Source organism: Bufo bufo, chromosome 5 (assembly GCF_905171765.1).
Source record: "Bufo bufo chromosome 5, aBufBuf1.1, whole genome shotgun sequence".
Taxonomy (NCBI): Eukaryota; Metazoa; Chordata; class Amphibia; order Anura; family Bufonidae; genus Bufo; species Bufo bufo.
The window spans coordinates 558,575,589-558,599,701 of NC_053393.1; the positions used below are offsets into that span (position 1 = coordinate 558,575,589).

Consider the following 24,113-nt stretch of genomic DNA (forward strand, 5'->3'; position numbering starts at 1 on the left):
GCTTCAAGACCATCAGAGTACTCACACAGGAGAGAAGCCGTTTTCATGTTCAGAATGTAGGAAATCTTTTACTGATAAATCAAGTCTTGACAGCCATCATACAGGAATTCACACAGGAGAGAAGCTGTTTTCGTGTTCAGAATGTTCGAAATCCTTTACTAAAAAGTCAGTTCTTCTTCTACATCAAAGAAGTCACACAGGAGAGAAGCCGTATTCATGTTCAGAATGTGGAAAATCTTTTACTCAGAAATCACGTCTTCACAGCCACCAGAAACTTCACACAGGGGACAAGATGTATTCATGTTCAGAATGTAGGAAATCTTTTACTGAAAAATCATCTCTTAAGAGCCATCAGAAAATTCACACAGGAGAGAAGCCGTTTTTGTGCTCAGAATGTGGAAAATGTTTTACTAGAAAAACACATCTTGAAAAACATCAGAGAATTCACACAGGAGAGAAGCCGTTTTCATGTTCAGAATGTGGAAAATGTTTTACTAGAAAAACACATCTTAAAAACCATCAGAGAATTCACACAGGAGAGAAGCCGTTTTCATGTTCAGAATGTGGCAAATCTTTTACTAGAAAAATACATCTTCAGAACCACCAGAGAATTCACACAGGGGACAAGCCGTATTCATGTTCAGAATGTAGGAAATCTTTTATTGAGAAAGCATCTCTTAAGAGCCATCAGAAAATTCACACAGGAGAAAAGCCGTTTTCGTGTTCACAATGTGCTAAATGCTTTACTAGAAAGTCAATTCTTCTTCTACATCAAATAAGTCACACAGGAGACAAGCCGTATTCATGTTCAGAATGTGGCAAATGATTTACTCAGAAATCATCTCTTGTTCAACATCAGAGAATTCACACCGGGAACAACCAATTCTGAATCCTTCCTGTAAAATATGCCATGAATTTCCATATTTTTCTTGCTAGCATTTATAACGAGAAGACTCTTCTTTGTTATAAAAATATTGCATATATATTGAAGCAGGAATTAAAAGAAAATATCAGTATATTCAGAAGTGTAGTTACAGCTGTTATAATTGTAGATCTTAAAGGGGTTTTGCAAGAATGAGGGGCTTTGGCAAACTCCCCAACTTTACTGGATCTGTAAAGGGAAGATTACTTACCTGCTTCCTGGCGCTGGCTCTCCGCTCCTTCTCTTCCAAGCCTGCAATGCTCGGCTGGGCTCATCTGGTTTGACATTGCCACAGCCGACACTAGCCGCGGTAGAGACTGGATCCCCTTGTGTCATGTGACTATTTGCCATGACGTAAGGGAAACCAGTAACCATGATCGTCCATGAATTATATAATGGACATATTGGAATATATTGGAAATATTGCAGAGGATAGGTCATCAGTTAAAAAATGTCAGAAAACCCTTTTAACTACACTGCTCAAAAAAATAAAGGGAACACTTAAACAACACAATGTAACTCCAAGTCAATCACACTTCTGTGAAATCAAACTGTCCACTTAGGAAGCAACACTGAGTGACAATCAATTTCACATGCTGTTGTGCAAATGGAATAGACAACAGGTGGAAATTATAGGCAATTAGCAAGATACCCCCAATAAAGGAGTGGTTCTGCAGGTGGTAACCACAGACCACTTCTCAGTTCCTATGCTTCCTGGCTGATGTTTTGGTCACTTTTGAATGCTGGCGGTGCTTTCACTCTAGTGGTAGCATGAGACAGAGTCTACAATCCACACAAGTGGCTCAGGTAGTGCAGCTTATCCAGGATGGCACATCAATGCGAGCTGTGGCAAGAAGGTTTGCTGTGTCTGTCAGCGTAGTGTCCAGAGCATGGAGGTGCTACCAGGAAACAGGCCAGTACATCAGGAGACGTGGAGGAGGCCGTAAGAGGGCAACAACCCAGCAGCAGGACCGCTACCTCCACCTTTGTGCATAGAGGAACAGGAGGAGCACTGCCAGAGCCCTGCAAAATGACCTCCAGCAGGCCACAAATGTGCATGTGTCTGCTCAAACGGTCAGAAACAGACTCCATGAGGGTGATATGAGGGCCCGACGTCCACAGGTGGGGGTTGTGCTTACAGCCCAACACCGTGCAGGACGTTTGGCATTTGCCAGAGAACACCAAGATTGGCAAATTCACCATTGGTGCCCTGTGCTCTTCATAGATGAAAGCAGGTTCACACTGAGCATGTGACAGAGTCTGGAGACGCTGTGGAGAACGTTCTGCTGCCTGCAACATCCTCCAGCATGACCGGTTTGGCATTGGGTCAGTAATGGTGTGGGGTAGCATTTCTTTGGAGGGCCGCACAGCCCTCCATGTGCTCGTCAGAGGTAGCCTGACTGCCATTAGATACCGAGATGAGATCCTCAGACCCCTTGTGAGACCATATGCTGGTGCGGTTGGCCCTGGGTTCCTCCTAATGCAAGACAATGCTAGACCTCATGTGGCTGGAATGTGTCAGCAGTTCCTGCAAGACAAAGGCATTGATGCTATGGACTGGCCCGCCCGTTCCCCAGACCTGAAACCAATTGAGCACATCTGGGACATCATGTCTCGCTCTATCCACCAACGTCACGTTGCACCACAGACTGTCCAGGAGTTGGCAGATGCTTTAGTCCAGGTCTGGGAGGAGATCCCTCAGGAGACCATCCGCCACCTCATCAGGAGCATGCACAGGCGTTGTAGGGAGGTCATACAGTCACCTGGAGGCCACACACACTACTGAGCCTCATTTTGACTTGTTTTAAGGAAATTACATCAAAGTTGGATCAGCCTGTAGTGTGTTTCCACTTTAATTTTGAGTGTGACTCCAAATCCAGACCTCCATGGGTTAAAAAATTAGATTTCCTTTTTTTTTTTGTGTGATTTTGTTGTCAGCACATTCAACTATGTAAAGAACAAAGTATTTCAGAAAAATATTTAATTAATTCAGATCTAGGATGTGTTATTTTTGTGTTCCCTTTATTTTTTTGAGCAGTGTACTTCAGTCTTGGGTTTACTACCTGGGTTATGAAGTTGTGAACATTCCCAGATCCTTTGGACTCATTTGCAGGTAATGGTCAAATAACATTTGGGGAATAATTATAACCTTAATCCCAGACTCTGTACCCCATTTCACATTAGTAATGCCCTCTGTGCCCCCTCTATAGTAATAAAATCCTCTGTGCCCTCTCCATCATAATAAAGACCTCTGCCCCCCTCCATAGTAATAGTCTTCTGTGCCCCCCTCCATAGTAGTAATGCCCTCTGTGCCCCCTCCATAGTAGTAATGCCCTCTCTGCCCCCTCGATAGCAATAAAGCCCTCTTTGCCCCCTCCATAGTAGTAATGCCCTCTCTGCCCCCTCTGTATTAAAAAAAATAAATCACAGTAACTACTCACCTTGTCCCGTTCCTGAAGCTCACATACCTCTCTTCCCTTTAGGAACAGATTGCTCTGCAGCACAGTGTGGGTGGAGATTATGCAGATTTCCGGGCTGCAGGCCCCACCCACACAGGCCGGCAGTGCAATCTGTGTCTGCAGGCTGAATGGTGGAGCAGGGAGAAGTCTTCCTGCTTCACCATTCTGTTCGCTGCCGGCCTGAAGGAGGGGAGAAGCGCGGGGAGCTGAACGGTGAGTGACAGGACCCAGCTCCCTGTGCTCCAGCAATGAGCGCTTCTGTCTGTATTGCTTCTGGCACCCCCAGAGAGTCGGCACCCCTCCCCCTTAGTACGCCACTGAGTTTTATTGTTAATGAGGCTCTGTCAGCATGATTAACAGTATTAAACCAAGCAGAGTAGACGGCTTTTTGACAGAACACCAAACTTAGTCTTCGGTTCTTGCAATCAGTCAGCTGTAAAAAGGTGCAGACATTCTTCTGCTCAGTATGAAGAGAAGAAAGAAACAAAAATTGTGTCCGGACTTGTTAAACTGTGGATCGTTTCAAAGAAGGCAAAGGGTGGCTCTGGCTTCTGCACTTGAGATAAAGATCCGTGCTCATCAAAAATAGTCCACTGCCCCTTCAACTCTCACCTTTTTCAGGAAAATGTACCTTATGCAACTCCTGGTGCTCAGAAGCAGTGTGTGCCTGGTTTGGGCAGTCCTGTGGGCCCCAAGCAGCAGATGGGAAAGATGACTCAGCGGCAGGACTTGCAGTCCCCAATCCACCAGCTAAGTCCTTCTACTCATTCAGCTGGTACCAGAGGAAAGGGTTAGCTGAATTAGGAGAGCACTGGACCTATAGGCATCTCAGCGCTGTACGGCCACTTCCGGCTCCTGGGTCCAGAAAGTAATTGAGACTGAGGTTTTGGGTGGGCGGTAGGCCGTACATTGGCAGATGGTTAATACAACCCAGTTTAAATATGAATTGGGTTATCTAGGCCCATGAAAGTTTTCTGGCATGCGAAAGAGTCCCGAAATAGAGCTCTGGCCAATGGATGAGGAAGGAATGACTTATACAGGCAGGAGATCTCCTCTAACGTCTGGCAGTTAGCTGTGGGCCTTGTGGTTGGAATAACCAGTGCAGGTGCAATGGTGCCTCCGTTCTTAAAAAGAAAGACAGAGTTCAGTGGATGGGTAATGTAAGAGGAAGCACCCGTACCATGTCAGTCACCAGTGAGAATGTGGGTGGCTGTAGTGGAGGTAGCAGCAGCACTGTCAGCACCAGTCGTCCGGCCTGTAGTAACAGGTCACAGCTCTCCCTCACCTCTGGTAGGTAGCCGCATGTTACAGCATAGAAAAAGGATGACGTAAAAACACCAAGTTGGAGCTCACCTCGCCATACAGCGCCGAGGAGCACGGACACAGAACCGGAACCAAGGCTGAGAAGTAGCGAAAAAAGTAGATTGTCCAGCTTGACCTCGCAGTGCGTATTTTATTAGGAAACGTGCTTAAAAACCAAACATCAGGCTAATTTCATCAACATGTTTCGGATCAAAATATATTACAGATCCTTCCTCATGACCAAAAGGATGACTGTGGATGGGACTGCTTACTCATCATCTCGGTCACAGCAGGACGATGCTTGTCTATGATGTTCCATACTGTACTGCTGCTGCCGCTACTACTACCCCTACACAGCTGCGCATCTCCAGTCTTGTCTGTCAGGTTCCATACTGTGCTGCTGCCACTTCTACTCCCCCCACATGTCCTCCCTTGTCCATCATGTTCCAAACTGTTGCTTCCACTCTACACAACCAGACATCTACTGCCTTGTCCAGTAAAGAGATATCAGTCGGGCTTGGTTCCTCAGTAGGCCTCCATTAGGGCTTCAGAGTGGCTGCTGCGTCAGCAAAGGCATTACCCCCTGCCTCGGGAGTTTGTACCTTGATAATCACTACCCCAAGAGACTCTACGTTTTTAATGGGTTTATCTGCTGATTCCACAAAGTCTCTGCTCTTCCAGATAGGACCATAGTCTTCTGCCACCCCAAAGACCTTTTGGAACTTGAGCCATTGTACATGTTGCAGTGAATGCCTGTAGCTATGCTTTCTATGCTAAGCAGGAGGGTAGGGTAGTGACTGCCTATCCAGTCCATGGACTTCCTTCATGGTGGTACCGGAATCCATCTACCAAAAATTCAAAGTTAGAGAATGGAGTTTCTCCAGCTCCTGCTTTTCAATTTTCAGCAATTCAATACAATAATGCTGATTATCTGGTCATCTAACCCATACCTTGTCTGATGGTTCTTCCTGACGGCGTTGGCAGTGCCACCTCGTACTGTGTCCACCTGGAGATATGTTTGGTTCTCATTTCCTCGACTACTTATGAAATTTGGATTGTCAGCGGCTGGTCCAGGACTATGTCAGTCGCCTTGTATGGCTGCTGCAGTTACATGTGGCTGCTGCGGTTACATCTCTCACATGTGAAGGAGAAGCCCTAATTATTGTGTCTGGATGTTAGGAGTAGTAACCTAACGGTCTGAGGTTTTTCCATGGAGCTCGGTTATTACCTCTTGTCCATGTATTGTAGTCGGGTAAAGCTGAGACTGGAGCTGAAAGTCTGTCCTGTCCGTTGGCCCCGTGAGGTCAGAGCATTGTACTGTCACGGCCAGTGGTATGTTTTGTGACACTTTCCTTCACTTGGTTGCCCGTGGCAACGTGTGGTGTTGTGTGCATGTGGCAGTGTCTCAGCCCTATGGCTGATCCCCAGGACATGATTGCCACGCATGCCGTTGCCCGCGGCAATAGGTGAAGTGTGTTTGTTTATGTGTGTATTCCCCTTTAAGAGTCCGTCTTCCCTTGCCTGGTGTTGGAAGGGTTAAATCCCTTCTGTGTGTGTGTGTACACTGGGTGTGTCTGTGTGGGTGTGGCTACTTGGGCCTATAAAGCCTCAGTGAATATCACTTGTCTGAGGGGTACTTCAGCCAAGGTTAGCTGGAGCAGCCTCCTGTGTATTCCATCAGCCAGTGGGGGCCACCCTTGTGGTCATAGGTTTATCTATGGTGTTTAGAAGATGTTTGTTTGGTCTTTATTTATTGCAGAATATGGTTTCCTGGGTTCCCGTGTGATGTCTGTGTGTGCGGTGTCCTTTGTGTTGTTTGTGGACAGCAGCACTTGCACGTGGGTTCCAGGTTGTGTGTCTGTGGCAGGTAAGTGTGGTACTAGTCTCACTTACCTGCCATTGCCATATGTCTGTTTATGTTCCCTTTTCTTTATAGCTTGGCCATTTTAGACTCCTGTTACTCCGTGTCCAGGAGGAACGGGCTGTCTACCCAGCTCCTAGTATAGGGATCGATGGAGGGTCAGTAGGGATCCGAGTAGGTTCCTGAGCATGAGCCCTCCTACCTTCAAGGGCGGCTCATGCAGCTAGGAGTCAGGGTCAGATTAGGGAAGCTCTAGGAGGTGACCTGCTCCCTAATTCTGTGGTACTGGTCAAGTAGCGACCTTCCATCTCCTGATACCGCACGGCTGAGGGTTTTCCCCATCCTCAGCCGTGACATGTACAGAACCAGCAGCTAGAGGCACTGGGGGTCCATTCCCAGCAGGAGCCCACACGGCCCTTAGTGATATACTGTAGTGGGTACTGGTACTCTGCATATAGCATCCCTTCTGTCTGGGGTCTCGGGGAGATACTGCAGAAGTTGTGTAGTAGGGTAATGTGGTCTTCACACCCCCAGAACCTGGGACATTTCTTCTGAGAAAGCGAATGGTGACATTGCTGCACCCTGAGGTCGGCTGCTCCAGCAATTAGTGACCGGTCTCCTCCAGGGGCAGGAAGAAAAAACCTCTGGCCACGTCAACCACTGGAGAACAAGAAGAAGTTGGTGGCACTTGGTGAAGTAAGGTGTGGGGGTTCTGTACATCAAAGATCATCTTGTTCACCTTCCTAAGGTCATAGACCATGCTACACTGCTGCGGTTCCCCTGGGGTCAGCTTTTCCTTCACAGAGAATAGTGGGGGGCTCCACGGTGACCTGCACCCCCTCATTATTCTGATTTCCCTGCACCGTGTCCCCTGTTACTGGTTCGGTGCTGATGGCTCCTGGTTTACCTGTTACTGGTGCTGTCTGGTTTGGGCTTTATTGGCGATGGGGCGACCGACAGATGGACAACATCAGCCTTAGGCCCCTTGGTTCGGGCAAATTATGGCTAATGAGCACTCGTCAGCAATAACCGGCCATTGTAAATGTGCCCTCGACTACCGGATAACGGAGCACAATGCGCGGATTGTTTCTCATGACGCCGCAATCCTTCTTAGCGGCAGCAGATCCTGCTGTACAAAGAGCAAGAAATGGTTCTGTATGGAGACGAAGAGCAACATTACCGATCCCTGCTGCCCATACTGTGGAGGAGATCGCTGCATGTAAAGGTGTCTTCTCCACTGACGAGCAAGCGGTTTCTGTCCGGCCGCCTCTCGGCATGTTTCCCGTGCTGCGGCCGCATCTCCCGCCGTCCCCGTTATAATGAATGGGGCCGGGCCAGACTTCCGGAAGCAGACGTGTGCGAGCGTTAGTCCGGATCCGGCAGGATGTTCCCCCGCCAGAAACGGGCAAACCTAACACTAGGGTGAAAGAAGGGACCGGCGGGTGAGGACTATACCAATGAGGGGACGGGGGGGGGACTGTACCATGTGATCAGCTCCTCCTGTATCACAGAACAGAGGATTAGATACACAGCTCAGCAGGGAGTATCACACAGGATAGGATTAGATACACCGCTCAGCAGACAGTATCACACAGGATAGGATTAGATACACAGCTCTGCAGACAGTATCACGCAGGATAGGATTAGATACACAGCTCAGCAGACAGTATCACACAGGATAGGATTAGATACACAGCTCAGCAGACAGTATCACACAGGATAGGATTAGATAAACAGCTCTGCAGACAGTATCACACAGGATAGGATTAGATACACAGCTCTGCAGACAGTATCACACGGGATAGGATTAGATACACAGCTCAGCAGACAGTATCACAGAGATAGGATTAGATACACAGCTCAGCAGACAGTATCACACAGGATAGGATTAGATACACAGCTCAGCAGACAGTATCACACAGGATAGGATTAGATACACAGCTCAGCAGACAGTATCACACAGGATAGGATTAGATACACAGCTCAGCAGACAGTATCACACAGTATAGGATTAGATACAAAGCTCAGCAGACAGTATCACACAGGATAGGATTAGATACAAAGCTCAGCAGACAGTATCACACAGGATAGGATTAGATACACAGCTCAGCAGCAGCCAGTATCACACAGGATAGGATTAGATACACAGCTCAGCAGAGAGTATCACACGGGATAGGATTAGATGCACAGCTCAGCAGGGAGTATCACACAGGATAGGATTAGATACACAGCTCAGCAGCAGCCAGTATCACACAGGATAGGATTAGATACACAGCTCAGCAGAGAGTATCACACGGGATAGGATTAGATGCACAGCTCAGCAGGGAGTATCACACAGGATAGGATTAGATACACAGCTCAGCAGACAGTATCACACAGGATAGGATTAGATACACAGCTAAGCAGACAGTATCGCACAACAGAGGATTAGATACACAGCTCTGCAGACAGTATCACACGGGATAGGAATAAATACACAGCTCTGCAGACAGTATCACACGGGATAGGAATAAATACACAACTCAGCAGATTTTATCACACACTAGGATTAGATACTCTGCTCAGCAAACAGTTTCACACTGGATAGGATTAGATACACAGTTCAGCAGACAGTATCACACGGGATAGGATTAGATACATGGCTAGGGTTGTTGCGGGTATCGAAATTTCGATACCCAATCAATACTTTTGTCCCGGTATCGATACGATACCGGGTGTGGCGAAACCAACCGCGCCCCTGGCTACAGCAGCAGGATGGAACCAGCAGTGGCATACGATGAGGAAGACCTGGATGGCCGGAATGCATTAAGGAAAGACATCTGGTACCAGGCCCTGGGTAATGTACAATACCAGCAAGGTGAAAGTCTCCCCAGTGGAGAGCAGCAATTGCAGAAGCAAGTGGCCCTGCGGATGCCCTTCCTGGGAGAGCAGCCCCGGGAGGAATGGGTGAAGGAACTAGAGTACCGGGTATGGCAGGAGCTATGTTTGGAGGAGGCCTACCAGGCGCTCTGGTGGTATATGGCACAGTATATACCCTGGACAGCTGAGCATGACAAGCCAGAGGGAGAGGAGTTTGGTGGTCCTGGCTTGTTATGGGAGTCCTTTGCAGAGCCTGACTTCGGGAGGCCTGCACAGTCCAGACTTCAGAACATTTTCTACGAGAGGGAGGCTAGGCGGGATTGGGATGACTCCCACGAGGTAGAGAAAGACCTGGCTCACCTAGCAACCCTGGAGTGGGAACTGGAGCAGGACTACCGAGATCTCTTCCACTTCATTAAGAGGGCTCAGCGAGAGAGTAGAGTGTCAGACCCAGGTCCAGAGCCCTTCAGCTGGGAGGATATTGTGGAGGTGTACTGGGAAGACCCGACTGAAGTATCCCCTGCTTTAGTACCAGCTACAGAGGTAGAGGACCTCATAGATTGGTCCAGGGGGGAAACCCATATGGCAGGGGGAGATGGGACCGAGATCTCTCCACCGGCCCTACAGGGATGCTGGGCAGTCGGCCCAGATCCCCAACGGCAGCCGGAGTTTCAGGGAGTAGGGACAGTTGGTCCTGCTCCCCAGCGGCAGTATGTTTTGCAGGGAGAGGAGAGCATCGGCTCCATTCCCCAGTGGCAGTGTACTTTTGAAGGGAGAGGAGACAACCGGTCTCTCTCCCCAACCACAGGGGGACAGCACCCCTAACTCCAATGGTGCAGATGGGACCAAGGTCTCTGCACCAGGCCTACCGGGATGTTGGACGGCCGGTACAGATTCCCCACCAACCCCACAGGAATGCCAGGAGGAGGAGGTAAGCGATCCCTCCTCTCCACAGATGATCCGCAACAGGGTCATGGGGGTAGGATTCCCTGACCCCATCCCAGTGGAAGAGCTGGCATCTGGGCAGAGTGCAGTCGGCCTCTGCCCTCCCCTATCCTCTTCTCCAGAGCCGGACTTCCCACAGGCTACTCCAGCAGAAGAGCTGGCATCTGGGCAGAGCGCAGTCGGCCTCTGCCCACCAAGTACCTACAGCTCCAAACTAAAGAACAACAAGGAAGCAAGGAGTAGCGATGCCCCCTCAACAGCTGGGGACATACAGAACAGAGCCAGGCCCCAAAATTCAACAGGTCCAGTATTGGGTTGTGGGTGGACTGCCAGACTAACTCAGGTACCGACCGGCGTGAGGTCAGGTATCTGGTTAGTCTTCCCTGGGAGGGGGAGATGTGTGGCGAAACCAACCTCGCCACTGGGTTTTAGAGGGGCCTGGCTACCAGCCTCTTGCCCCAGGATTATGGGCCCTCTCATCAGCCAGGCTTCCTTTGTTCACAAAGGACTTGTACTAACTTGAACCCGTGGTCTAATTCGTGCCATTTTGGGATGTTAAATGTCTATGTGTATTGATAAGGGTGGGATATTGTATACGTTGAGTAGGGAGGTCTGTTCCATTGTCTCTCTGTGTGTATTGGCGATGTCCTTTGTCCTGAGAGATAATTTAATTACTTCTCAGTTGTCTCCAGGACACAGGATATTGTGTATTCTCCTGCCTGAGATGATTACATCAACCCAGTGTGAGGTAATGGTATCGCAGGCAGAGGGGAGGATTTTGTGTGGGAGTGTCTGAGTGTATTGTACGTGGTTATTGGCTGTTTTTACAAAACCCTGTGGGTGGTAACCTTGTTGGAAAATGTGTATAAATCAATGCTTGTGTATTAAAATAAAGAGTTCCTGTTTTATCCTTCATCATGTTGAGGCTGGTGTTTGGGTAACTGATCGACACTGGGGGATTGCTATACGCTGAAGATTTGCTATACTCCACTGGCTATAACTACTAGCTCTTGTAAGAGCTGTTCCTGCTCTCTGGATTTAGGAGAGGTTCACCCACTGGAGCCTTGTCGTAGGTCCAGGGTGGGTAGGAGACTGTGAGACCTCAACCAAGCTTCGGCAGTTCGTGGGGTCTGCAGTGCTTACGGTGTCAAGTGGAGTGCTTGGAGTCCTTGGGAATTACTAGGAGCAACTATCAACGGAGGTACCCGATCGGGGTGCTAGGAGATCCGTTACACCGGGATTTCCATTTTTTCGACACTGGGCTGCACTTCTGCACAGCCTAGTATCTCTGAACATGAGCGCGCTGTGGTCGGTGCGCTCATGTTCTCTCAGCAGCACAGGGGAGAAGGAAGAAGTCTCTCCCTCCCCCATGTGCTGCCGCTGCCACCAATGAGAGGGGCGGGCACACTGCGCCTCCAATGATACGACTTTTCCTACACAGAGCGGCGCCCAGCGATGTCTCAGCGCTCACCATTCCTGGGCGCCGCTCTGTTCACCCTTAGTGCCCCATTACTGTCTCCTCTCCTGCTCCACATGCTGATTACTATCGGAGCGATGGGGAGGAGACATCAGCTTCACTAGTGGGCGTTCCTTCTCCCTGCGCTGCGATTCGACAGTGCTACAGCCAGGGAGAAGGAACGCCCACTAGTGAAGCTGATGTCTCCTCCCCATCGCTCCGATAGTAATTAGCATATGGAGCAGAAAACAGTAATGGAGCACTGCGGGCGAACGGAGCGGCGCCCAGGAATAACATTAAGTGCTGGGACATCTCTGGGCGCCGCTCTGTGTAGCCTAATACTTAAAGTCTGGACCCAGGAAAAGTAGACTTTAACACATAATACAGGAGGCAGGTGCCGGCAGCAGAATCGCATTGCCGGCACCCTGCACCTGACAGGGAGCTGCGATCAGTGTGGCACCTGAGGGGTTTACTGCAGCTGATCTGCCAGTACCCGCCTCCTGTATTAAGGGGTAATTATTATTGGTGGCGCAGTGTGCCCCCCCTCAACCCCCCACCCAGTATTAAAATCATTGGTGGCACAGTGCTCCGGCCCCTCTCAACCCCCCCCCCCCCCAGTATTAAAATCATTAGTGGCAGTGGCCACAGGGTCCTCTCCCCTCCCCCTCATTGGTGGCAGTGGCAGCTTCTGATCGGAGCCCCAGCAGTGTAAGCCTGGGGCTCCGATCGGTTACCATGGCAGCCAGGACGCTACTGAAGCCCTGGCTGCCATGGTAACATCCCTGATGCTGTGTGCACAGAGCAGCAGGGACAGTGTGAAGTCATATTCACCCTGATAAAGCTGTCACAGGGTGAATAGGACAAGGGATGAAAAATCCGAGGTTCTAGCCCCTAAGGGGGGAAATAGTTATTAAATAAAAAGTGTAAAAAAATTATAAAATAAACCCCCCCCCACCAAAATATTAAGTATGAATCACCCCCTTTTCCCAATTTCACATATAAAATGTATAAATAATAAACATATTACATATCTCCACGTCAGAAATCTTCTCTGCTCCCCTCCTCCTGTCAGTGCCGATGCAGTCATCTCGTGGAGAAGCAGTGCAGACTCCTTTCATTCATCCCTACTTGTATATTCATGGAGGTATATAGCTGTATCTCTACACGGGGAGAGGGGCTTAGGAAGAGCTGGCTGCAGCGCACTCCTGGGAGATGCAGGTGCTTGATGGTCACATGGGATGAGCTGCTGCCCACCCACAAAGAATGAAGAGACCAGAGCTGCAGAGGAGGAAGTAAAGAAGCCAAAAAGGATGAATACTATACTGGAGAGCAGCGGTTTTTGTATTTCTGTACTTCAAGTGTTATATGCACTGTTCCAGATAACTTTTTCCAGGACGTTCTCCATGACGGCACCATATGTAGGTCGTCCTTCTGGTCTTCTGTAGGGACTAGAACACAGAGAAGTCAATATGCCGCTCCAGCCTCCAGTGTTCTTCCTGTCTCTACAGAGGACAGGTGCAGAGAGGATTCCTGAGTGGAATTTTCCTGTTCTATCAAACTGCAGGATCTTTGCTAGGGTTGTATGGGGGTTTCTTCCCTCTCCTTCCATGGTAGGGGTCCCCTAGCCCATCCCAGACCCTTTCTAGACCTTCTCAAATCAGCTGTATGGGTCTCCTGGAGGATCGAGTCCCTGGAGGAAAAGGGGAGGAGCTTTATGAGAACATGAATGGTAAGAGCCCATCTGTATATACACTCATTGACAAAAAATCCTGCACCAAGGAGGAGATGTTGGGATGAAACTTTCCCGTTGTGACTGTAATGATGATAAATTTAAGGGATCACAATATTACAGAAATGGAGACATTTATTGGTGAAAATTGTCCAATTACAAGGAGGTTTTAGGACCCTGTTGGGCTGCCTCTAGCCTGGATACAAGATGAGATACTGCCTCTAGCCTGGATACAAGATGAGATACGGCCTCTAGCCTGGATACAAGATGAGATACGGCCTCTAGCCTGGACACAAGATGAGATACGGCCTTTAGCCTGGACACAAGATGAGATACGGCCTTTAGCCTGGACACAAGATGAGATACGGCCTCTAGCCTGGACACAAGATGAGATATGGCCTCTAGCCTGTATACAAGATGAGATATGGCCTCTAGTCTGGATACAAGATGAGATACGGCCTCTAACCTGGATACAAGATGAGATACGGCCTCTATTCTGGATACAAGATGAGATACGGCCTCTATTCTGGATACAAGATGAGATACGGCCTCTAGTCTGTATACAAGATGAGATATGGCCTCTAGTCTGGATACAAGATGAGATACGGCCTCTATTCTGGATACAAGATGAGATACGGCCTCTAGTCTGTATACAAGATGAGATATGGCCTCTAGTCTGGATACAAGATGAGATACGGCCTCTAACCTGGATACAAGATGAGATACGGCCTCTATTCTGGATACAAGATGAGATACGGCCTCTAGTCTGTATACAAGATGAGATATGGCCTCTAGTCTGGATACAAGATGAGATACGGCCTCTATTCTGGATACAAGATGAGATACGGCCTCTAGTCTGTATACAAGATGAGATATGGCCTCTAGTCTGGATACAAGATGAGATACGGCCTCTAACCTGGATACAAGATGAGATACGGCCTCTAGCCTGGATACAAGATGAGATACGGCCTCTAGCCTGGATACAAGATGAGATAGGGCCTCTAGCCTGGATACAATATGGATGAGATACGGTTGGGCAAGGAGACATACAGGTGAAACTCGAAAAATTTGAATATTGTGCAAAAGGTCATTTATTTCAGTAATGCAGCTTAAAATTTGAATATTGTGAAAAGGTTGAATATTCTCGGCTCAAAGTGTCACCCTCTAGTCAGCTAATTAATCCATACCCCCTGAGCAAAGGGGACCTGAGATTGTGACTTTGGTGTTTCATAAAGCTGTAAGCCATAATCATCCAAATTATAACAAATAGAGGCTTGAAATATCTCGCTTTGCCTGTAATGAGTCTATCTCCTATATTCGTTTCACCTTTTAAAGGGGTTGGACCCGGCCATACCTCCATTTTCACCCTGGCAGCCCCCCTGACTTGAGCATCAGAGCAGTTCATGCTCCGATGCTCTCCTTTGCCCTGCGCTAAATCGCGCAGGGCAAAGGCATTTTTTGGAGATCCGGTGATGTACCAGGCTCTCCATGGGGCTGCCAGGAAGCCCGGTGACATCAACGGCACTGATGGGCGGGAATTAGCGCTGCCCTAGCCAGTAAAACGGCTAGGGCAGCGCTACAGCCCGCCCATCAGAGCTGGTGACGTCACCAAACACCCTGCCGGGCGGAAGCTTCCGCCCGGCAGTGTGTGATTGTAAACAAAAGAGCCTTTGCTCTGCGCAATTTAGCGCAGGGCAAAGGAGAGCGTCGGAGCATAAACTGCTCCGATGCTCAAGTCAGGGGGGCTGCCGAGCTGACATTATGTGTATGTCCGGGTTCAGCTCTAAACCCGGACAACCCCTTTTAAGTTACATTACTGAAATAAATTAACTTTGCACGATATTCTATTTTTTCCACTTTCACCTGAAGATGTTCGGTATCCTAGGGTACATTTGCCCACAGATGTTACAGATGCTCCTGTAGATACTGCACCTCATAGGTTGCTGAAGCTCGCATTTCAGATGTTCCCATAAATGCTTTATAGGCAAAAAAATAGAAGGACACATTCCTGGGGAAGCCTCGCTGTGCGGGGGCGAGCATATCCAGCTGAAAATTGCTATGAGAAGAATACATGTGGCGACAGGATGTCCTGCACATATCGCTGAGCTGTTAATGCCCCCTGTACCACTACATGTCTCCAACGATCATCACATCTGCAGTTAGGGCAGTATGTCTCTCCATAGCAAAGGATTGAAGCGCTCACCAGGAGACCTCCATACTGGAACCCAAAGAGGGCCTAGAATTGTCACTAAAGACAATACGGTTCCAGTCTGTAGTAATCCAGGTTTCCCAATCAGGACATCCCTGCAAACGAAGATTACGGTAGCTGACTGTCAATGACAGGACACTTAATGGGCGCCATGATGTCAGATTTCCTTCTGTTGAATGTCTGGAAAAGGTCTGGGCAGAGACAGGGGTGTAATTAAGGGGCCACCTGTGTCTAGGTGGTGGACAACAAAACTATGGGAGCTGCTCATTCTTGTCGGTGGATCACATGATCCTCTCTACTGGTAGTCTGTCTGGGCTGTCCGGAGCTTGTTAACACTACCTACACTAACATAACCACTGCGCCCAACATTTCCTAAAAGTCAGAACAGCCTAGATCAGTGGTGGCGAACCTATGGCACGGGTGACAGTGGTGGCACTCAGAGCCCTCCCTTTGGGCACCCTCTGCCCAGTGACTTTTCAAAAACCTGGTAGTAGAGATCCTGGCCTTCCTCGGAGAAAGAGATATCATCATCAGTTCCATAGTTTGGACAATTCTCTCTTGATGGCAGAATCCACTCCAATTCTCCAAAGTGCCTATAAATTGTGGATTTTTGGAGAATTGTTGGATCGTGAACATCAAGAAATCAGATTTCTCTCCAGACGCCAGGAAGATTTTTCTTGACAAACACTCATTTCTGCCAATTCTCAAATATGAGATGATACAGGGGAAAATATCAGTCTTCTGGAGAAAGAGCCACTGCTTATTATAGGAAGCTATGAACATCTTGGGGTTAATGACCTTCTGCATCTCCACAGTTCTTTGGAGCCAGTTTCACGTCTGTTCTCTCCAGAAATTGATTCTTACTGCCTAAACCAAACAATTCTTCTTCCCAGAGGGAGAGCAAATCCTCAGGCTTTTATTTGTGCTGTTTATCCAGCACCATAGGGTAATACCGTAGAGAAATGGTTCCAGTACAAGGCTCACCTTTAGTGGTTGTGCTACCTGTAGGCACAACTCTAGTAGAAGCTCAAGATGTATACTGGAATCCCAGTTGGTGGTGGACCTGCAGCCACGGAGGGAAATCTTCTTATCAGAGATACCTGGAGTCCCCAAGAAGTTGCGAATTTTCAAAGAGTAAAAAGATTTTTCCCAAGGTGCAAAGGAGCCAACCACAGTCCAAATGTTAATGGTAAGAAAGGATCTTTATTGCAGGTTCACGCAATAAAGTAAACCTACAATAAAGATCCTTTCTTACCATTAACATCTGGACCGTGGTTGGCTTCTTTGTGCCGTGGGAAAAATCCTTTTATCCAGAGTGAGAAGACGGGCTTTACTTTCGTGGACTTTCCCAGAAAACCTGTAATGAAGGATTCTTTGGACTGTAAGTCCCTATGGATACCAGCAAAAAGGGGTGAGGTGCTCAGGAATAGAATATGGGCCTAGCATGCTCATTTCCTCCTTTTCCTTCTATCCCAGCCATCCTCAAGAATATATGGTGTGACATAGCAAGGGGTTTTGTTTAGGAAGGCAGCTATTTTCCTCCCAACATGGGCGGCTGGGCTGATTTCCAGCCAGGTGAGATCAAATACCAGACCCGAATTTAAGTGCCGATCCGGGTTTTGGCAGCACCTGACTGTCATTTAAATAGGCAGCTGGGCTCAGAATCGGAGTCTCTGTATTGGGATCTGAGGCTTGGTGCCGTGCTAGAGGGCTGAGAGCCGCATGCGGGGAAACAGGCCCCTAAAGCCTGTTGTGGACCGCTGAAAAAACCTGCTATCAAGGTGACTGTTTTGTGCTTTGAACTTTCCTTAGTGTGAACGAACACTATGACGGAAAAATGTTGCTTTGTTTTTTTCCTCCTGTGTGAATAAACACTGAAGTTTTGTTTTACAAACTGTTTCTTTTGCCTCTGTTCTGCGTCCGCTTACCCTGCCTACCAGAGCGAATCCTCACAATGGTTAAAAGCAACCAGTGTCATTCAAATTACTTAATTCTGTCCAAAGCACAGCTGGTTCCCGATCCTGAAGTATTTATTTCTGGAAGACCCAGAACCTCTGTATCTAAGATAAAATATTGTTCTTCTCCAGGGCCCTCTTCTGTATCGAAAGGTCCAGATGCAGAAATCCTGAAAGCTTGAATCCTGAGAGGGAAATCCTGAAAATTCAGGGATTGTCAGAGTAATATCTACCTTACAGCAGAGTCCCAAGGAAGTTTCCTCACCAGTTTACAGGGAAGTTTGAAAGAGATTTTGCTCCTGGTACGAATCTGAATGTTCGGTCCCTTTTCAGGCTACTTTCACATTAGCGGCAGGCTGTTCCGGCGGGTGAACAGCCTGTCGGATAGTCAGGACTTTGATTAGGGTTGCTCTCGGAGGTGTCCTGCTCTTTCCCTAGTTTCCAGGCCTTATTCCCTCACCCCTGTCCCTCCTATGCTTGGTGTGGTGTCCCCCCCTTCCCCCACACACACACCGAAGTATGACAGGATATGATAATGGCATTAGACCCAGGAGCCTAAACGTACAGATCTCAGCCCTGGGCTGTTTTCTGGACCTTCCCCTTGCAGACTATAGATGGATCAAAATGTTCATTAAGGCTACATCCTGGATCAGACCGGCCCTAAAACAGTCCATTCCTCTTTGGGACCTAACTTCAGGGGTCTCTGCAATACTCTTGAGGAGTTGAGTTTGAGATTCTTGTCCCTTAAAACTGTTTTCCCAGATGCCATTACCTTGGCCCGTAGGTTCGGGAAATTACAGCCCCTTTGCATCCGTGAGTCTTATCTCAAAGATTTCAATAAGATCATAAAGATCATAAATAAATATCGTGGCGCACTAATATAACTTAATTACTATGTTTGAAATTCTTAATAGTTAGAGCTTAAAGGGGTTATCCGAGTTAATAAAAAAAAAAAAAAAACACTTAAAATCCATCAGGATATACATATAATTTGGTTAAGCTTGATTTCATCAAGTTAAAACCCATATTTGCACCTTTTCATGGTCCTGTCATTGCTTTGTTTACATGCTGAAGTACATGCTGAGGGGGCGTGTACCAACAAAGCCTGAGCTCTGCCTCATGAATATTTCTGGGCGTGATCAATCTGACCTTCCCCGCCCCCTGCTCTGCACTTTGCATTAAAATAAATAAATCCACACACAGGGCAGAAGATCTTCCTGTTACCTTGCAGCTGCACAGTGTAAGTTATGTTATTTTACATACATTTCTTTCATGTTTGGTTTTGTTTCTAGTCTAAAAATTTTCTTTCTGTTATTACAGTATATCAAGGAGGACGTATTTGCACTAATTCCAAATTCCGTCACCATAGAAAATGAATGGGTCCGCACCCGTTCCGCAAAATTGCAGAACAAATGCGGACCCATTTGCGGATGTGTGAATGGAGCCTAAGGCTACTTTCACACTAGAGGCAGGATCGATCCAACAGGCTGTTCACCCTGTCGGATCCGGCCAGCCGCTATTTTGCCGTGCCGCTGGACTGCCGCTCTGTCCCCATTGACTATAAAGGGGACGGGGGTGGAGCTATGGCGCAGCACGGCAGTGCACAGGGAGCGGCCACTTGACTAAAAGTCCTGGATTTTCGACTTTTTATGGTACTTTCACACTAGCGTTAGTGTGATCCGGCAGGCAGTTCCATCGTCTGAGCTGCCCGCCGGATCCGCCAATCAGTGTGACAACTGAACTGACAGCATTTGTAGACGGATCCAGGTGCGGATCCGTCTAGAAATGCATTGCAATAACGGATCCGTCTATCCGCTTGTCATGCGGATGGACGGATCCCTCTTGCAGTCTTTTTCACAGTTTTCATGTTCTGTGCATGCGTAGACCGGAAGGACGGATCCGTCTATCCGCTTGTCATGTGGATGGACGGATCCCTCTGTCAGTCTTTTTCACATTTTTCATGTTCTGCGCATGCGCAGACCGGAAGGACGGATCCGTCCTTCAGTTGTTTTGCAACGCCGGATCCGCACGGCAGCTCCGTCGTCAGAGCTGCGTGCCTGCTGGATCCGCCGATCAGTGTGACAAGTGACAGCATTTGTACACGGATCCAGGTGCGGATCAGTCTAGAAATGCATTGCAATAACGGATCCATCCAGCGGCACGGCCAAATAGCGGCAGGGCGGATCCGACAGGGAGAACAGCCTGTCGGATACGTCCTGCCGCTAGTGTGAAAATATCATTAGCATTATCTGTATTATTCAAATATATATTCAATATGGATATTGCTTAGATAAATATATATATATTGGTGGCAGATGAGGATTTTATATAGCTGAATAATGATGATGATAATAATGATGGCCAATAATTTATTTATATTTCCCAGGGGGTGTTGAATGTGTACTAGTGGGGGGGGGGGGCAGGGCTGTAATAACGATCCCCAGATGCAGAGGGGAACGTTTACAAACTGCCACCTCTAGCCCCAGTGAATGCAGGAGGGACAAACATACCCTGTGCTGCTGGAGATCACCTCGGCTCTGGTTTGTACTACACATGAGCGATCGCATAGCAGAGCCGAGGCAGTGACAAGAGCTGGAGGGGGGAGGGCACCAGAGGCTCTGACGTCTCGTTTACAGAGCCTGGACACTCCCTCAAGCAGGGAGAAGCTTGTAAACGAGACGTCATCAGCAGAGCAGGCTTACTGACGTCAGGTGTAACATGACCCTGAACTGAACTGGCCAAACAGTGATAGATAGGTGATGAAAGTGATTTTAAGAATCTTTCACTGGTCTACAATAAATCCAATTAGAATAGATTTATTTAAGTCGGATAACCCCTTTAATGTTATCTCTTTTAAATTTTAGCCAAAGGAAAAGAAAGCGCAAAATGTTGTTCTGTTAAAGAGAAACGACGAACAAGCGCAAAGCAGCCGGAACTGTTAACGCCAATTTCCGAAATTCTAACAACCCCACAACCGGTTCCGCAGAGTGGTGAGCCAACACACGTAATAAATTATGTTACAGATTTTTGCGACATATCGCCGGCGTTCGACACACAAGGTGCAACGTCTTTTAAAAGGCGCATCACATTTGAGATGCCAGATTCGCCCTATGATGTACAACAGAAGGACCTAGGGCAGACGCACGACGCCAACAGGCACACGCACCTCATGCTTGTTCTTGCATTTTTGGGACGAGAATACGTACGACGCGTTAAGTTCTCTCTCAATATGCAACGACAAAATGTTACGCATAGCCAGGTATTTAGAATGTTGCGTTAAAGACTCTTTCTCTTTAGCGTTTAACAGACCCAACAAAATAACTGCGCTGAAAATACATGATACGTGCGGCAAATACGGTAGACTGATTACTCACCTTGACGCTATTGAAAAAGAGATGTTAGGCAGGTACTGACTAGACATGGTTGGCGGGGGACGGCCTTTTAAAAGCGCAAAAAGATCTGTAAGCTGTCACGAGGTAGAATTGCGGGTATAAAGATAGAGCGGAGGTGCACCCCCTGAGCTGCCACCCGGTCCCCTGTCCCTGCCTACTTGCACCACCCCTAGGTGATGGGGCGCAACTGGGCGACAGTCCCTGACCTGAGTAAGTGCAAGCAGAGAGATAGAGACAGCAGGGAAGCGGACAGCCAATGAGAGGTAGCACTAAAGCGGACAGAGAGGTGGAACAAGCAAGGTACCACCAAAAACGGAAGGGCGAGGCTGGTCAACTAGCCGGGGTCAGTCCAGGAGGACACATCAGTACAAGAGATGAGGCAAAGACAAAATCCAAAAGCAAGCCGAGGTCAAAATCCGAGAGGTAGCGTCAAGGTTCAGGGAGCAGGCAGAAGAGGTGTCAGGAAGCAGATCAAGGGTCAAATCCAAAGGTAGGCTAAATAACAATAATAATACACAGCCTAAGGGACCAAAATCACAGGCAACCTGTAGCCAGCAGGTTGCCTGTATTTATAGTGGGGAGTGAGGGTCATGTGACGTGGCCAGCGTCACATGATCGACAGACAAACAAGTCGAGCACCGAGTGATCAGCTCGGCGCTCAAGGCAGACCTAGGAGCAGGGAGCCTCCCAGCTAGCAAAAGCCACCCTGGAAACGAGGCTGAACACAAATCCTCGTTCCCGAAGTTAAGCAGAAGGTCTGCGGCTGATGGGAGATCAAGTGCGCCTTACAGTACCCCCCTTTTTGAGGGGCCACCGGACCCAAGCCCTTGGGTACAAATCTCCCAGGATGCTCATCATGAAACTTCTTGATGAGCCTCAGGGCGTGGATGTTAGTAACTGGGACCCAAGACCTCTCCTCGGGTCCATAGCCTTTTCAGAGGACCAGGTATTGAAAGGAGTTCCTAACCTTTCTAACATCAATAATTCTAGAGATGACGAATTCCTCCTGACCTTCAACCTCCACAGGTGGAGGAGGTTTTTTAACCGGAACCACTGGTGACACATATCTCTTAAGCAACGACTTATGAAACACATCATGAATACGAAAGGAGTCTGGTAGCTTAAGTCTAAAGGACACTGGGTTAACAACTTCAATAATATTGTATGGTCCAATGAAACGCGGAGAGAATTTCCTAGAACACTGTTTCAAAGCAAGATTCTTAGTCGACAACCACACCTTATCGCCGAGTACAAAATTTACCCCCTTGGAACGTCTCTTATTGGCATGTTTACACTGGGTTTCCTGGGCCTTTTCCAGGTTCGTTTGAATTTAGCGGTAAATCCTGTACGCGTAATTTTGTACGCTTTTTTATCGACGGAAAGTTTTCCGGCTACACGTTCATAGCGCATAATGCCGGTCTTTACGGCGCTTATTTTGTTATACAGGAGCTGATCATTTGAACGCCTGTTCATTTGTGTGCTGTTTGGCTGAATGTGCGCTGCTTGCGATACCTGAGGCTGCTGTGGTGTTTGTACAGCGTTCAGACAAGCCATTGCAACAGTCTTGTTACGCAGGCGTCGTCTTTTTAACCCAACTATTTTAGAGCGTTTAACCGCAAAGTACATTTCTTGCAGAGCCTCAATGTCAAATGATTATGCCCTGTGGTGCTCTGCCAACATGTATATATACAGATCCTGCCTGGGTTTTTTTTACCATTAGCATATGCAATAGGTGGTGGCGGTGATACAACCAATCACAATCATTTTGTTTCCTGAAAAGAGATGCTATAAAAATATGGATAGATACTGCATAAGGTTTTCCTCAGCTGTTGAAACGATACCTTTAGTTTTGTGTTAACTCTGCTATAGACAGATCCCGAGAAAATTAACACCTCTAAGATTGTCACAGCTGCTGGCCTGATACTCATGTGTGTGGTCTTGTAGGAAATGAAAAGTTTCAATCTACTGTACGCTTGTGGACCTGTGGGAAAATGTACATTTAAAGCAGGAATGTGACATTTCAGGTTTTTAATTCAAATTCAGTGTTTTGACACAGCTGTCCGGTGTGGTGGGAGTTAAATTACACTCAGGCACTCACAATGGGGGGTAGATTTCATAGACATGCATACAATGTAAGCGTTGGCTGCAGTTATAAGAGCGCTTTTAATTTACATGGTATAGCATTATAATTAATAAAACTTTTTAAAATGATTGAAATTTTGTAATCCTTGACTTTATTTTTATAAATATCTTTATTACTTTTTTACAGTCAATAATGATCATTTTTTTTGCAGCTATTTAATTAATTTACATACATACATACATACATATACAGTTGCAAGAAAAAGTATGTGAACCCTTTGGAATGATATGGATTTCTGCACAAATTGGTCATAAAATGTGATCTGATCTTCATCTAAGTCAGAACAATAGACAATCACAGTCTGCTTACACTAATAACACACAAAGAATTAAATGTTACCATGTTTTTATTGCACACACCATGTAAACATTCACAGTACAGGTGGAAAAAGTATGTGAACCCCTAGACTAATGACATCTCCAAGAGCTAATTGGAGTGAGGTGTCCGCCAACTGGAGTCCAATCAATGAGATGAGATTGGAGGTGTTGGTTACAGCTGCCCTGCCCTATAAAAAACACACACCAGTTCTGGGTTTGCTTTTCACAAGAAGCATTGCCTGATGTGAATGATGCCTCGCATAAAAGAGCTCTCAGAAGACCTACGATTAAGAATTGTTGACTTGCATAAAGCTGGAAAGGGTTATAAAAGTATCTCCAAAAGCCTTGCTGTTCATCAGTCCACAGTAAGACAAATTGTCTATAAATGGAGAAAGTTCAGCACTGCTGCTACTCTGCCTAGGAGTGGCCGTCCTGTAAAGATGACTGCAAGAGCACAGCGCAGACTGCTCAATGAGGTGAAGAAGAATCCTAGAGTGTCAGCTAAAGACTTACAAAAGTTTCTGGCATATGCTAACATCCCTGTTAGCGAATCTACGATATGTA

At 47.5% G+C, this 24,113-nt stretch overlaps 2 protein-coding genes and 1 long non-coding RNA gene across 11 annotated transcripts in view; 1 reads left to right on the forward strand and 2 right to left on the reverse strand.

The window, feature by feature from the left end:
* Nucleotides 1-985, forward strand: part of LOC121000871 (gastrula zinc finger protein XlCGF49.1-like) — a 91,574-nt gene extending 90,589 nt beyond the window's left edge. For both annotated transcript variants that reach the window (XM_040431613.1, XM_040431612.1), the window contains exon 4: nucleotides 303-985. In XM_040431613.1, coding sequence (XP_040287547.1) covers nucleotides 303-826 — 524 coding nt within the window. In that variant the 3' untranslated portion in view covers nucleotides 827-985. The remainder of the gene's footprint in view (nucleotides 1-302) is intronic.
* Nucleotides 1-24,113, reverse strand: part of LOC121000837 (gastrula zinc finger protein XlCGF26.1-like) — an 800,859-nt gene that overhangs the window by 141,971 nt on the left and 634,775 nt on the right. The window lies entirely within an intron of this gene.
* Nucleotides 15,966-24,113, reverse strand: part of LOC121000889 — a 70,424-nt gene continuing 62,276 nt past the window's right edge. The window contains exon 3 of the long non-coding RNA XR_005778931.1: nucleotides 15,966-16,151. This is a non-coding gene — a long non-coding RNA (uncharacterized LOC121000889). The remainder of the gene's footprint in view (nucleotides 16,152-24,113) is intronic.